This window comes from Balaenoptera acutorostrata, chromosome 15, assembly GCF_949987535.1.
Source record: "Balaenoptera acutorostrata chromosome 15, mBalAcu1.1, whole genome shotgun sequence".
In the NCBI taxonomy this organism is placed as follows: Eukaryota; Metazoa; Chordata; class Mammalia; order Artiodactyla; family Balaenopteridae; genus Balaenoptera; species Balaenoptera acutorostrata.
The window spans coordinates 67,689,061-67,703,282 of NC_080078.1; the positions used below are offsets into that span (position 1 = coordinate 67,689,061).

Genomic DNA, 14,222 nt, shown 5'->3' on the forward strand with positions numbered 1-14,222 from the left:
ATCATTTAGTTCATTCTAAAGAAAGTTTCGGCTCTTCGAAAGTTCTTCATTAAAATTTAAAAAATATTTTTAATGTGTTTTTATAACTTTTATTTCCTCTCAAAGTCCCACAAACAAGTCCCCTGTTGGAGCATGCACCCTCTGAGGCAGGACCTGGCCAGTTCATCTCTGTGTCCCCCTGTGGTGACTGGCAGAGGGCTTGCTGTACAGTTGGTGCTGTGAATACTATACCAGGGAGCAGGTGGGTGGGGATGTGGTGGTTGGGGCTCAGCCTCCATCGAGCCTGGGGCTGTGGGTAACCGGGTTAGTAGATCCCATAGGACACCAACTGTATGAGCGCTGATGGGCATCGTGACCTCAACGGATTGGGTTGCCATAGAAATTGGCCTTCCCAGGCCGGTTGTCATATCCCTTGAGCAGGTCTCCCCAGGGCCTCCCCAGCCCCACATTCTCTGAGCTGGATGGCCCCCAGGGAGCATGCAGGCCATGCCCCCATTGTGCAGATGGGCAGCCTGAGGCCCAGAGGGTTACAGGGACTGGCTAAGGTTCACATAGGGAGGGGTGTCACAGAGCTGGGCTTGGCGCTCAGGGCAAACAGTCTTGCCTGAGGCCCCAGCCAGTCAAGGGGACTTTTCTGCATTCACGGGTTCCCAGAGGAAGTTCTGGACTGATTTCAGGGCCTGCAGCATCCCCTGGAGAATAATTCGGAGCTTATATCGCCAGTGTGTCCAGAATCACAGTATCAGTAATAGCTGACGTGGCAGGGTGACCTACTGTGTTCCCAGCACTCTGCCTTGCCTCCTTCAGTTGTCACGGTCATTTCCAGATGAAGAAGTGGGGCACAGAGGGAAGTTAAGTCACTTGCCTGAGGTCACACAGCCGATTAGGAGCAGAGCCAAGATCTGAGTCTGGGGAGTCTGGCTTCAGAGCCCACCTTTAACTGCCATGCCATACACGGCCTCACTATCACTCTTGCTTTTGGGGGAGTGAAGGATATTTCAGGTCTGGGAAGCTCTTAGTATTGGGCCTGCCAGAGTCAGAGCCTGATAAATCATGACCCAAGAGACAGAACCTTGATGATTTCTCTTTCTAGTCATATCCTCTCAACAGTTCTGAGAAATCTGTTTTCTCCCTACTTTGCAGATGAGGATGCTGAGGCCCAGAGAGGGGAAGTGACTTGCCTAGGGTCACACAGCGGGGAGAGGTAGATCAGGGCCTCTAGTCCGAGACCGCCGACTCTACACCTGGTGTTCGTGCTGAGACCTCAGGCTGCTTCCCAGGTCCTCTGGGATAGCCCCTGCCTTGCACCAGGTGAGGTGATGACCCATCAGGGCTGCCAAGATGAGGGAGCTGGGAGGGGCGGCCATGGTGTGTGGGGAGACCCTGGCTAGGCTGCATGAGGACCTGCGGATGGCAACGTGGGGAGCAAAAGGGGGTGGCAGGGCTATGGGCGTCACTGGGGAGTTTGCAACTTGGGTTTCTCTGTGTTTCCCGATCTCTAGCCCTCCCAGATTTCTGGCTCAGAACTCTGTTAACTAGTGAATAGTCACACATTCACACTCATTCATTCAGCTGTTTAGTGAGCACCTACTGTGTGCCATACCCTGTGCTGGGTACTGGGAGCACAGCAGTGAACTAGACAGACAGAAGCCCATGACGATAATCATGTAATCACACGCACACACACACACACAAAACTGGGCCACATGTTATCAAGCAGAGGCACAAAAGGCAAGGGGACTTAAACCAATGAAGGAAGTTGGGGAACACTTCCCAGGGAGGTGATTTTGATTTTTTTTTCCTTAAGAGCTTTATTGAGGTATAATTGACATACCATAAACTGCACATGTGTAAGGTGTGCAGTTTGATAAGTTTTGACATGTGGATGCACTCATGAAACCATCAGCACAGTCAAGATAATCCATCATCCCTAAACATTTCTCTCCCACCCCCCACATGCTGTCTCCAAGGAGGCAACGTTTGGGCTGAGAACTGAAGGAGGCATGAGTTATTCTGCTCAAGTGGTCAGGGAAAAGCATTCAGGCAGAGGAAACAGCATGTGCAAAGGCCCTGGGCCTGGAGTGAGCTCCCAGCCATCTCTCCTTTCAGCTGCCTGCTGTATCCCTGCCCTAGTTGCAACTTTTAGGACCTTTCCCACTGGTGTTAGACAATTTCAGTCAGTCATGTATTCACTCAACAAACCCTCGGCCTTCTCCTACATGCCTGGGACATAGGCATGACTCAAGATACTATCCCTGCCCACGAGGGGCAGAAACAGTGACTCAGAGGAAGGTGGGGAAGGTTAGAGCTTCTGATTATGAGGTGTTTCTTCTGTGCTTGGCCCTATACCCAGGAAGCCCTTTATGGTTGCCATCACTATTCCCATTTTACAGATGGAGAAACTGAGGTTCTGAAAGGTAACTTACCCAAAGAGGCCTCTTTGGGCCTCAGTTTCCCCATCTGTAGAATGGATGGGAGTGCAGGCTAAGGGGCCTAGGCAACCCTGCCGGCTCCCAGAGCCCTTCACCCAGGGTCCTCTCTCGTCTCCAGCAGGACCATGGGCAGCAACAAGAGCAAGCCCAAGGATGCCAGCCAGCGGCGCCGCAGCCTGGAACCTGCTGATAACACCCATGGCGGCGGCGGCGGCGGCGGCGGCGGCGGCGGGGGTGCCTTCCCCACCTCACAGACCCCCAGCAAGCCGGCCTCCGCTGATGGCCACCGGGGCCCCAGCATGGCCTTTGCCCCTGCAGCCGCCGAGCCCAAGCTGTTCGGAGGTTTCAACTCCTCCGACACAGTCACCTCCCCGCAGAGGGCGGGGCCCCTGGCTGGTCAGTGCACCTGGGAGTGTGGGAGCCGGGTGGCCCTGGCCCCTCCCCCAGGAGGGCTGTGTACCCTGGGGGAGTGACGCCCCCTCTCTGGGCTGCTGTTTCTTTCGCTCAGTGACCGGGAGGAGTCTGGGGGTTACTTGGCTTTAGGGAATATTGGGGGTTTCCTGGAGGCTTTATAAACTGGAAAGTGTGGTGCACACTCCATTGCCTTTAGGGGTGAATCCGATGTAGCGTATAAAGGGCCCTAGAGATACAGGACTATAGGCGGAAACAGGCCCAGAGAGCCGGGGGTTTTCTCGGAAGCACGGGGACGGGTCTGAGGCATTGCTTTTTGCTCTGGTCAGCCCAGAGATGGATCAGGACAGGAGGCGGTGAGTGGCCAAGGGGGCGGGGCGGGTTAGAAGGGAGAAAGAGAACTGGGGTCTTCAGAGGCCCGGCCCAATGCCGAGATGCGCCCCTGCACCCTCTGCTGGCGCTTTGTGGGTATAGCAGCGCCAGGCGAAGGATGCTTAGAGATGCAGATGTGGTCCTGGAGACACACAGACATAAGACCCTCACACAAACACGTGCATTCTTACCCGGACACCCTCACACAGAGCCCCCCCCCACATACACACACACACACACACACACACACACACACAGTCAGCAACTCATTCAGAGACACCCATACAGGACATTTACACGTGCTAAGCTAGAGACGCTTTCGTAAACAGACACGCCATGCACATAGAGACACACTCAGGGACACATGGATGTGCACCCTCCAGGCACAGACACACACCCAACGCAAATGTACACAAATACAAACACACATATACAAAAAACCTCATACTCCCAGATGGAGACAGACACATGTGGTCAGAAGCCCTTCAAAAGCACACACGTGCCCAGCTAGAAATGCCATCCCGGAGACCCACAGACTCACAGATTCACAGATGCACATATGTGCAGTGAGAACACACAGGCACAGACACACACCCAAGTGAGACAGACCCACAAACATACCCATTCGTTTGTTCAAGAGATAGTTGTGGCGCCCCTCCTGTGTGCCAGGTCTCTTCTGGTGCTGGGGTCACAGCAACGTGTAAAACAGACAAAACCCCTGTGGGGGAGAGAAGCAAAGAGCAAGGTGTGTAAACCGTGCAGGGTGTTAGTGGGTGGTAACTGCTGTGAAAGAGCAAAACGGGCAGGGAGTAGTGTTGGTGGATGTGTGGCTGGAGGTTGTAACTTCAAATGGGGGGACAGAGAGGGCTTCGGAGGGGACAGTTACCTGCAGCCAAGATCTTCCCTGACACACAGAAGCATCCAGAGTCACATCTCCCCAGAAAAGAGCTGCGTCCCCAGGTGCAGTTTCCTTCATTCACTGCTTCATTCATCTAATGGTTGTTTCTTGAGCACGTACTATACACCAGGCTCTAGGAACAAAACAAAGATGTCTGTTATTGGGGACTTCTGGTGCTGTGGGGAAGACAGATAGCAAACAGAGAAGCCAACACCCAGCATCCCCTCAAGCCCAGTGGGCACACTCAGAGGTGGAGAGACGCACGTGCTTCCTACACGCCCTCACAAGCGTGCGGGACACACAGACACAGGGGGACATGCATAGAGGCCCACCCCCAGTGAATGGGACCAGGCCTCTGGGCTGGAGGTGGGAGACCAACCCCAGCCCCGCCCAGGGTGCAAGGCTTTCTTGTCCACCTCTCCCCCCAGCCATGGCTCTGGCCGTTCTGACACTCCCCACCTTCTGTGCAGGCGGAGTGACCACCTTTGTGGCCCTCTATGACTATGAGTCGCGGACAGAGACTGACCTGTCTTTCAAGAAAGGGGAGCGGCTCCAGATTGTCAACAACACGTGAGTGCCCCCCTACCCCACTGCCCCTCAGGACCCCAGCCCTGGGCCTGGTCTTGGGACAGAGCCACTTCTGAGCGTCCCAGGGCCAGCTTGATGGGCAGCAGGCAGAGCTGGGTGTCCAGGCAGCTGAGGTGCAGGGAACCGTCCTGGGGCCTCTGGGGGTGATGAGGCAGGTGCCGGCGGTCGGGGGTCTGGGACGGCTCCACGGACAGGGATCTTGGTGCAGTAACTGGACGGCAGAGCACAGCACTCCAGATCCCAGAACCCGCACGGGGGCATGTGATCAGCGCAGGACTGGCCCGGGGACCCAGGACTACAAAAAGCAGGGCCTGTGGAGCTGGAGGCTGTGCCCACAGAGGTGCTGGAGAGCCTGGGCAACCAGTAGAGTCTCCAGCTGTAGAGGGAGGGCCCTCATTGGGAGGGTTGGGGGACCCATCCTGGGGACCCAGTGTGAGAGGGGTCAGGATAGGGCATGGGGATGAGATGGTGGGATGGGGTGGAGGGTGGGGCACTGTGTTGGGCATCTCTGCTTCACCTCCAGGGACTCCAGCCTTGGGGTGGGGCATCCTAGGGCCAAGTTGGCATATGGGGGGGATGGGGGCCCCTGGGAGCAGGGATAGTGAACTGGCGAGGGGTGGGTGAGGCTCTGGCCATGGGGTGGCGTCCTTCCCCTCCTCCCCACTCCCCTCCTTTCCTTGCCTAGAGTGCAGTGAGGTGGGGTGCAACACCTGTCATGGCAGGTGGGGGGGTGCAGGCTTTGGGTCATGCGCCCAGGGGTGGTCACAGCTGGGGTGATCCCACTGGGGGCAGAGCTGCCGACCGAGGGGTACAGCTCCACGCCTGCTGCATTCCTGCCTTCTGAGGGCCTGCGTCCCCTCTCCGCCACCTCCCATCCCCCCAACAGCCTCGGGGAACCCCCTCCCCATTCCTGGCCCGTGCTTGCTCCCTCCAGCTCTCTCTCAGCTTCTCCCTCTCTGCTTCTCTCTCGCTGGCCCTAGGAGGAAGGTGGATGTCAGGTGTGTACACACTCCGTGGGCAGCGGGCTGGGTAGGGGCGCTTCACTGGTGGGGGTGGGCTGCCGCCGGCATGTGCTTCATATGGTCTCTGGCTCCCTTGGTTGCACCCCTTCCGGCTTCCCCAGCTTCTGTCCTCACCCCCAATAGTTTGACCAGATCCCTACCTTAATCCCAGGCTGAGAATGGGGAGGGTCCTCCCGTCACGCCTGTCACTCCCCATCTCACCTCTTCCCCATCCACCTCATGCTAACTCATCCCCTCCCTGTTCAGCCCACACTGAGTGCCAGCTGCATGCAGGGTCCAGTGCTGGGCCCAGTGAGGCCTCGGTGGAGAAGGCCATGCCCTCCTGGAGCCAGAGTGTGGCCGGGATGCCCAGTCCAGGCCAAGTGGCAGGCAGAGGGCGGGGCCGGGGTCAGCTCAGGCCTTAGGGCCCCTGCTGTGTGCCCCCCCTCTGATAGTGACCACAGGGGCTGGGAGTTTCAAGCAGGACCTTGAAGGAAGCACAGTGAAGTCGAGGGGATGGAGGGAGTGGTAGAAGGCAGTCCCCCTCAGAGAAAGGCAGCTCGTGGGAGGGTGCAGGGCTGGAGGGGACTGGTTGCCTTCAGGGCTGTGGAAGGGCGAGAAGGTTCTAGAGGGTAGAGTAGAATCGATCCATGAGCATCCTCGAAGGCCTGGCTAAGGAGGTTGGACGTCTCCACCGTCTCCAAGCATTTCTTGCTCCTTCATGCCTCCCTGCCCTTTGTGCATGTTGTTCTCTCTGCCTAAAGCGCCCTTTCTCCCATATCTGCCTGGCAAACTCCTATTCATCCCTCAAGATCCAGTTTAGAACTGCCCCCTTTGTGAGGCAAAGGGGAAAAGAGGTAGCAGGCATTTTTACCCATGTCCTTGTATTTGCTCTGCTGCCATCCCACCAGGGCTGTAGTGATGGGGGAGGGGCCATTTCCATTTTGCAAATGAGGAAACTGAGGCTCAGAGATGTGAAGGCCTTTGTCTAAGGTCACACAGCTACCAAGTAGCAAAGCCAGGATTGGAACTTGGGCAGCAGCTCTCTCCCTTCCTTACGCTGCTCTCCTGGGGGGAGGGGGCTTTCCCAGCTCCCCCCACGCCCTTCTGTCTGAGTTCCAATGCCACTCCAGTTCTCTTATGGTTCCAGCTGTTTGTATCTCCCTCCCCCCAAACTGGGAACTCCTTGAGGGCTTTTCTTGGGCCTGCTACATTTCTGGGTCCCCCGTCACCTGTTGCTCAGCACACTGTGGGTGCCTGGGTGGTGCTTTTGCATGAGATGAGTGAACAGTCATAAAATAACCACCGTCTCTTGTGCCTCGAGTGTGGGCCTGTTCTCGTGTGGAGCAGTTGCATTGTTTTATTTATACAGCACCACAGCCCTGGGAAGTGGAAATGCTTACTTGCTCCATTTTACAGATGAGGAAACTGAGGCCCAGAGAAGTGAAGTGACTTGCTCAAGGTCACACAGCTAGTAGTGGCAGAGGGGTAGGCATGACCCCGAGCCCTTGGAAGAGGAGCTCCGTGGAGGTGCAGAGGAGCCAGGAGGAGGGAAGGGCCCGAGCTGGGGAGGATGCCTCAGGTTAGAGGCTTTGAAGTACTGGAGGATCTCAACGAGCAACGATGGGAAGAGTGTCTCAGGGGGTCACAGCTTGAGCAAAGCTCTCAAAACTTTGATTCTGCCTCTTTCACTCAGAGTCAGAGGGCAGCCCTCACTTCTTCCTTTGTCCAGCCCCTTCCCTTCCTTCTTCCTGCCTTCCATGATGGGCTGGGGGCTGCCAGGAAGTGATGGAGTCCCATCTGTGGGAAGCCCTTGGATGGCAGTGAGGCACCCCAATTGGAGGGTGGGGGAGGGTGGGAGTGGATGGGGAGCCCTTCCTCACATCACAAAGCTCAGCTGCTCCTCTGGGAGAGTTGGGGGCTGGCATTAGAGGAAGAGGAGGGATAATGGGATGGGGGGGAGAGGCTTAGTGGAAGATGGGCCACCCACATTTGAGGTGCTCATGTCTCATACCTCACCCAGGGACCACCCTGCATGTCCTTCCACTGTTATTGCTTAAGGTCTATTATTGTGAACCCCCTACTCCAACTCCCCTCCCTGTAGGAATGAGCGACTTTCTGAGTCTAGCCTGTGACTGGGCTGGGAGTCGGGGAGGGAGAGCTTAAGGCTGAGCCTGTCTTTGGGGGTTTGGCCAGGGCTGGCTGGGTTGGGGTCCTCACAGTAGCAGCCTGGAGCTCCCACTCCCTGGATCTCCATGCCAAACGGTTTTGCTCCTAGAATCCTGGGTGCTGTGTGGCCTTGGGTCCGAGGAAGCCACTGGGGTCTGAGGTGTGACTGCCCTGAGCCCCTGCCCCGGTGTCTGAGTCTCCAGGAGTCAGAGCCCCTCTGGGTCTGACTCTGGGATGCTTCCTAAATTGCCCTTTCCTCCTACCCAGATTATTCCAGCAGCTTCTCTGGGGGAGAGCTCCAGCAGGCACTGACTTCTGCCCCCTTGCCCTGGGCACTCCAGTTCTACTCCCCACCGTGGGGCGAGGGACCCCTTCCTGCCCTCCTCACATGACTTGCCTTGGCCTCACCCTGCTCTCTCCCTACCAACCACGGGTCCAGGCCTCAGGGCTCGGAAACTTGACTGCCTGGGCCGTACCCAGCTGCCCTGGCTTGCCTGTAATCCCCAAACGGCTTCTCTGGCCAGTCCCAACAGCCCAAATGAGTTAAATAGAAGGACCCAAACTGGCATAACGTCCCAGGTTCCAAAGCTGCCACACTCCCAATCCACACGCCAGCCTGAATTAGCCACAAGGATTAGGCTCCAAAAAGAGGATCCTGAGGCTCAGAGAGGTGAGGTCAGTAGCGTGAAGTCACACAGCTAGTGACAGCAGTTAGGATGTAAAATTGTAGCTCGGGGACTCCTGGTCCAGTGCTTTCTCCTCTTGCCACATGTGGGAAGGTGAGGGGTCAGGCAGGGAATGTGTGATTCCCTTCCTTCCCTCTTCCTGCCTATCTGATAGGATCCAGGCCCCAGGGAAGGTGCCAGATGCAGTACATCTGCTCAACCTGTTAGGTTTACACCGCTGTTACTTCTGAGCCGGGCTCAGATCGGTATCCCCACCAGACTGGACTGATCTGTGAAGCTATGGGGCCCCTCATTGTGAGGGCAGTCGCCGATCCTTGGCTGAGACAGCTCACAGCCACCTGAGGCAGGTTTGAGCCTCCCAGACCATTGGCATGGGAAGATGGGGCTTGATATCTCCATTTCACAGGTGGGCAAACTGAGGCTCAGATGATAATCACAGTAGTCAGCTTACCCAAAGCCTGGCTTGATGCTGACTGATTTACACACCTTGCCTGCACGGAAGATTTTGTGAATATTATCTCCTTTTTACAGATGAGGAAACTAAGACCCAGAGAGGACAGGGTACTTGCCCAAGGTCACACAGCAAATCCTTATCGGAGACTGGAACTGAGCTGCTTTGGTTTTTTAAAACATTTTGGAGAGTGGGGAGGAGTACCATAGAGTTGCAGATTTAATTGTTTTTCTTTTTTTAGCCAAATCAAGATACTAACAGCTCATGCACGCTGAGCACCTACTATGTGCCAGGCCCTGTGCCGGTATTTTACATCCTCAGAGGGAGGCATGAGTATCCCCTTCCTGCAGATGAGGACCAAGGTCCTGCAGGGCCAAAGTAATGCAGCCTGCAAGTGGTGAGCTGGGCTGGCGCCAGGATGCTCTGATTCTGGCGCTCAGCCTCGGAGGTACCTCTCAAGCTGGGGCCAGGCTGAAGGTGGACCTTGGATCCTTAGTGAGACTGCAGTGCACCTCCATCCGTGCCCTTGAAATAAAACCCCCAAACTGGACTGCGAGCCCAGACTCACACATGGGCTGATGTTAGGCAGGTGGAGGCTCTGCTGGCAGAAGCCTGGGTAGTGTCAGCAGAGCTGAACCCTCACCCTTGCTTCTGGGGCCCTGCTTGGTTGGCCCCTGGGCACATGCTCCTGCCGGCCTTCCACTGTGAGTGGGTGGCTGGGGGCTTCCCAGAGGCCAGCCAGCTTGCACACTCTTGCTTTGTCAATTTGCCTCATTTTGTAGTCTCTGACCTAGACCTTGGCCCAGTCCTGCTGCCTCCTCCTCCATCTTCCCCTGGTTTTCCTGAGGGTGTCTGAGCCTCTGAGAGGCCTGGGGAGGGTGCAGGGGTCCAGGAGGCCTGCTGTGTCTGGCTGTGGGCACACAAGGGCCCTGGTTCTCACCCTTGCTCTGCTGTTGATTCGCTGTGTGGCTTTGGGCAAATCACCGCCCTTCTCTATGCCTTATTTTCCCCCTTGGTGAAATGAAGACTTGGGACTGGAAGATCTCAGCTCTTCCCTGTGATTTGAGTCCTTGCTGTGTAGCCTTGGGAAGTCTCTGCCCCACTCTGTGCCTCAGTTTCCCCAACTCTACAAAGAAAGTGCTGGGTTACTTCAGCCTGGGTGCTGTGTGTCCTTGGGCTGGTCCCTAGACATCTCTGAGCCATAGTTTCATCATCTGGGGGCTGAGGCCTGCCTTCCTGCTTAGCAGGGTGGCCTTGAGGGTCAAATGGGACAGACAAGTGTGGATCCCCCACCCCATATGGGTGCACACAGAGAGGTAGATGGAGGGCCTGGGCATCTTCAGGCTCTTTCCTTGAGGTGGGCCTCACCCTCTTACTCCAGGGCCTTCCCTCTCCCGCAGAGACCCCCATGTGAGCTCGTGCCCCTGCCTGAGCATGCGTGCGGTGATCTCACAGCCAAGTCAGACCGCACAGCCCCAATCTCTCTCTCTTCGCCTCACTCCATCCAGAAGGGACCCACACTCTCTGGTTGAGCCTCAGCCCACCTGGCTGGGCCCCTGGCTCTGCGATGCTCACCTGTACTCACCTGTTCTCAAAGAGCTCCCCCAGCCCCACTCTCTCCCGGCCTCAACTTCTCCATCTTCAAAATGGGCTGAAGAATATGGATCAGAGGCAGCTCAGAAAAACCAGGAGCCAGGGATCCAGGTTCAAGTCCAGACTGTGGCTGTGGGCAAGGGCCTTTCTCTCTTTGTGTCCCAGTGATGGGGAATGGGGGAGCACATCCTGCTTGCTGTGTGTCTTCTCAGGGTTGTGATGAGGTCAAAGGCAGCCTTGGATGGAGAAGCTCAGCAAGGTATCAAGCCCCACTGCACCCTGTAGGGAAGGCTTCCTTCTCATCTGGGAGTTAGGAACCTGGGCCTGGCTGCGTGACGTGACCTTGAGCAGAGGCCTTTGCTTCTCTAGCCTCAGTCTTCCCATCTGCACAGTGGGAATGGGAGGGGGCTGGACCCTATTTCCCAGGCAGCCCTTCCCATTGGCCTCTCCTCCCTCCCCATCGACCCTCTCCCTGTCCCCTTTGATTGCTTTGGATGCGAGGCCCTAGTGGCTGCCCCGCCTTGTCCCCCCTCCCCCGTCCCCAGCACCGCCTGGCGCTCCGCTCTCTCCCTCGCTCTTTCTGCCTCTCTCTCTCTCACCACCCCCATTTCTGCCTCTTCTTTCCTGTTGGGCTCTCGCTTTCTCCTCCCTCCTCTGTGTCTCTGGACCCCCGCTCCAGCCAGACCTGGTTCACATTCAGATGGCTGCAAAGGTACTTCTGCCCCCTCCCCACTCCCACCCAGACCCAGGGGACCCGCCCTGCCGGGGGCTTTTCCTGCCCATCACCCTGTCCCCATCACCTCCTCCTCCTCCTCCTCTTCCTCCTCCTCCTCCTCATGGGGCAATTAGTGTAGAAGGGCCCTGGGTACTGGGGCTCTGCCACCTCAGCTCCCTCTGACACGACTCGCTGTGTGACTTTGGGCAAGTCCCAGCCCCCTCTGGCCTCAGTTTCCCCCATAGATGGGTAGGCTGCAGGAGGAGGCCTGTAGTTTTCAGTCAAGGAGCCCTGTGGGTGTGACCCATGATTTGTGACAAAGGCAAGCATTGCTCTAGTTTGCAGGGTTGGCGCCTGGATTGTCACCAAGCCCCCAAAGAGCCACCCCTTGCCTCCACTCAGGTCTCACCAGCTCCCAGGCTTGGGCTTCCAAATCTCAGGACTTGGGGAGGCTTTGAAGGTCTGATTTGACATCCATCTCAGGAGGAATCTTCTCCTGTTACAACTTGCTTGCTCCCCAGAGACAGGGAGCTCCCTCCCTCAATCCCAAGGCGGCTCTTGGCATCTTGAGACTGCTTGGTCTATCTGAAGGAAAGCAGATCACTTCCTGTCCCAGGACTCTGCCCCATGAATTCGGGCGTCGTCGTCTGAGTCAGCTTTGGCCAAGAGGCATCTGGGGTAGGGAGGGGAAGAGTCCCAGGTCACCTCGGCCTGGCAGCTGTGAGAGGCCTGATCTCACTGTTCCCTGCACCGCACTCAGCCTCAAGAGCCCCCAGCACAGCACCTATGAAGATTGCAGGCATCGGGGTCCATTGCTGATGGTTCCCTTCTCCTTTGCTCCCTCCCTCTCCCCCTGCTCAGAGAGGGAGACTGGTGGCTGGCCCACTCACTCAGCACAGGACAGACGGGCTACATCCCCAGCAATTACGTGGCGCCCTCCGACTCCATCCAGGCCGAGGAGTGAGTATCGACTCTGGCCTCCTGCTTGCTTACCATCGCTGCCAGTTCAGAGCTTCTCTCCTGGGCTAGAGTGGGAGGTCTGGCTGCCCAGGGCCCCAGCCACATCCCAGGAAGAGGCACGGTGGGTGGGCGGAAGCCTGGACCACCAGCACCATCCTCCTCCCTCCCACCCCAGGTGGTATTTTGGCAAGATCACCAGACGGGAGTCAGAGCGGTTACTGCTCAATGTGGAGAACCCAAGAGGGACTTTCCTAGTGCGAGAAAGCGAGACCACAAAAGGTATGAGTGCTTCTGCTGACCAGTGGGAACTGAGCCTTTTGTGGGTTATTTGAGCTGGGTATTGTGGAATGAATAGGAGTTTGGTATATGGAGTGGGGTGGGAAGAGCCCTCCAGCTAGAGAAAAAGACAGGATCAAAGGCAGGGAGGTCCATTTGAGGAACACTGAGTCACTCTGGGGTGACCAGAGATGCAGCAAAAGATGATGCAACAGGTGCAGCAAAAGAGGCCAGCCTCTCTGGCCTCAGGTTCCTCAGGTGAGGAATGGGCACAGGTTGTCAGGGGGTCTGAGGGTCACAGAGCAAAAGGCTGTTCCCAGGGAGGGTGCTGATGCAATGGGCCCCTCTCCTTCCCCTTCTCCAGGGGCCTCGGGCTGGACTGGGTGCTGGGACCTGGCTTTGCCCTTCCCCCAACAGTCCTGGCCTCTCTTCCTCTCCTGTCCCTTCCCCCCACCAGAGAATGATCACCCCCTTTCTCTCCAGCCCCTCCGCACGTGGGTTGCAGACTCTCCATCACCATAGCTACGAAGCTCCTGCTTCCTGTGGGCCTGGGGCTCAGTGGGAGATGGGAAAACAGAGCATCCGTGTCATGTGTGTGCATTTATGAGAGGTCATGTGGCTGTGCATGCCGTGTGTGGGTCCAGGCATGTGTGTGCACACGTGGGGGTGGAATTGTCTGTGGGTTGCTGTGTGGGAGTGAATTGTTATGGGTTTGTTCTTGTGCCCAGGGGCCTAGGGAGTGTGGACCTGTGTGATCACGCAGCCACTGGACACAGGCATGCCTGCGTGTGTGCACATGTGGTCAGGGCTTGGCCTTAGACTCAGACGTGTGGCTTCTATACGCACATGGCCTGGCCATCTGTAGAAAGTCATGGTTGTCCAATGCAGGCTTTAGAGACCCAGGTACGGGTTCAAGTCCCAGCTCTGTGCCTGACTTGCTGGGTGACCTGAGGCTAGCTGCTTTCCCTCTCTGGGCCTCATTTTCCCTTCTTTACACTGGAGATTGTAACCCCCACCTGAGGACTGTCCAGAGGTTTTGTGGGCTGTGGGGACTGGGCTTCTAGTATGATGCCTGTGTGCTGCTTCCCGAGAAAGGCTTTCTCTGGCCGCTGGAGCCTCCTCCCCTACCCCTCGGGCTCAGCCTTGTCCCCTAATGCCACCCCAGGTATCTCTTAGGCTCAGGTTAACAGGCCTAGCCAGTCCTGTTGGGCAGAAGGAAACTTTTCCAGCCCAGAGCTCTTCCAGGCTCAAGGGAAACAGGGAGGGGGCCATTGGGATTGGCCCAGCTTAGCTTTGGCAGCCTTCAGGCCACACCCAGTACGTGGTCTTCTGCCCAGGATCGCCCCACCCTCAGCCAATCACTGGCTCCTGCCTGAGCCTGGAGTCTTCAGGAAGGGGCAGGGCCCGGACAGTGTGCCCGTGGGCAGACCCACAGAGGGGAGGCAGTTAGGCCAGGGACACACAGCCACTTGGGACCATTCCTGTTAGGCTCCCTGCCAACATTTATCGAGCACCTACTGTGTGCCAGGCCCTCTTATATGTAGTCTCACTGAATCTCCCCAGCAGCCAGGGAAGTAGCCCCATTGTGCAGCGGAGGAAACCGAGGCCCAGAGAGGGTTAGCCACTTGCTCGGGTCACACAGTTGGGATGCACACCTGGGCTTCAGAGGT

The 14,222-nt window shown here is 57.0% G+C and overlaps 1 protein-coding gene across 5 annotated transcripts in view; it reads left to right on the forward strand.

Moving 5' to 3' along the window:
• SRC (SRC proto-oncogene, non-receptor tyrosine kinase) overlaps window positions 1-14,222 on the forward strand; it is a 55,255-nt gene that overhangs the window by 31,943 nt on the left and 9,090 nt on the right. For 2 of the 5 annotated variants that reach the window (XM_057529299.1, XM_057529301.1), the window contains 7 exons: window positions 1,144-1,311; window positions 2,551-2,828; window positions 4,584-4,683; window positions 5,682-5,699; window positions 11,281-11,313; window positions 12,178-12,276; window positions 12,452-12,555. In XM_057529299.1, coding sequence (XP_057385282.1) covers window positions 2,558-2,828; window positions 4,584-4,683; window positions 5,682-5,699; window positions 11,281-11,313; window positions 12,178-12,276; window positions 12,452-12,555 — 625 coding nt within the window. In that variant the 5' untranslated portion in view covers window positions 1,144-1,311; window positions 2,551-2,557. The remainder of the gene's footprint in view (window positions 1-1,143; window positions 1,312-2,550; window positions 2,829-4,583; window positions 4,684-5,681; window positions 5,700-11,280; window positions 11,314-12,177; window positions 12,277-12,451; window positions 12,556-14,222) is intronic. The other 3 variants (XM_057529300.1, XM_057529303.1, XM_057529304.1) reach the window with 3 other exon arrangements.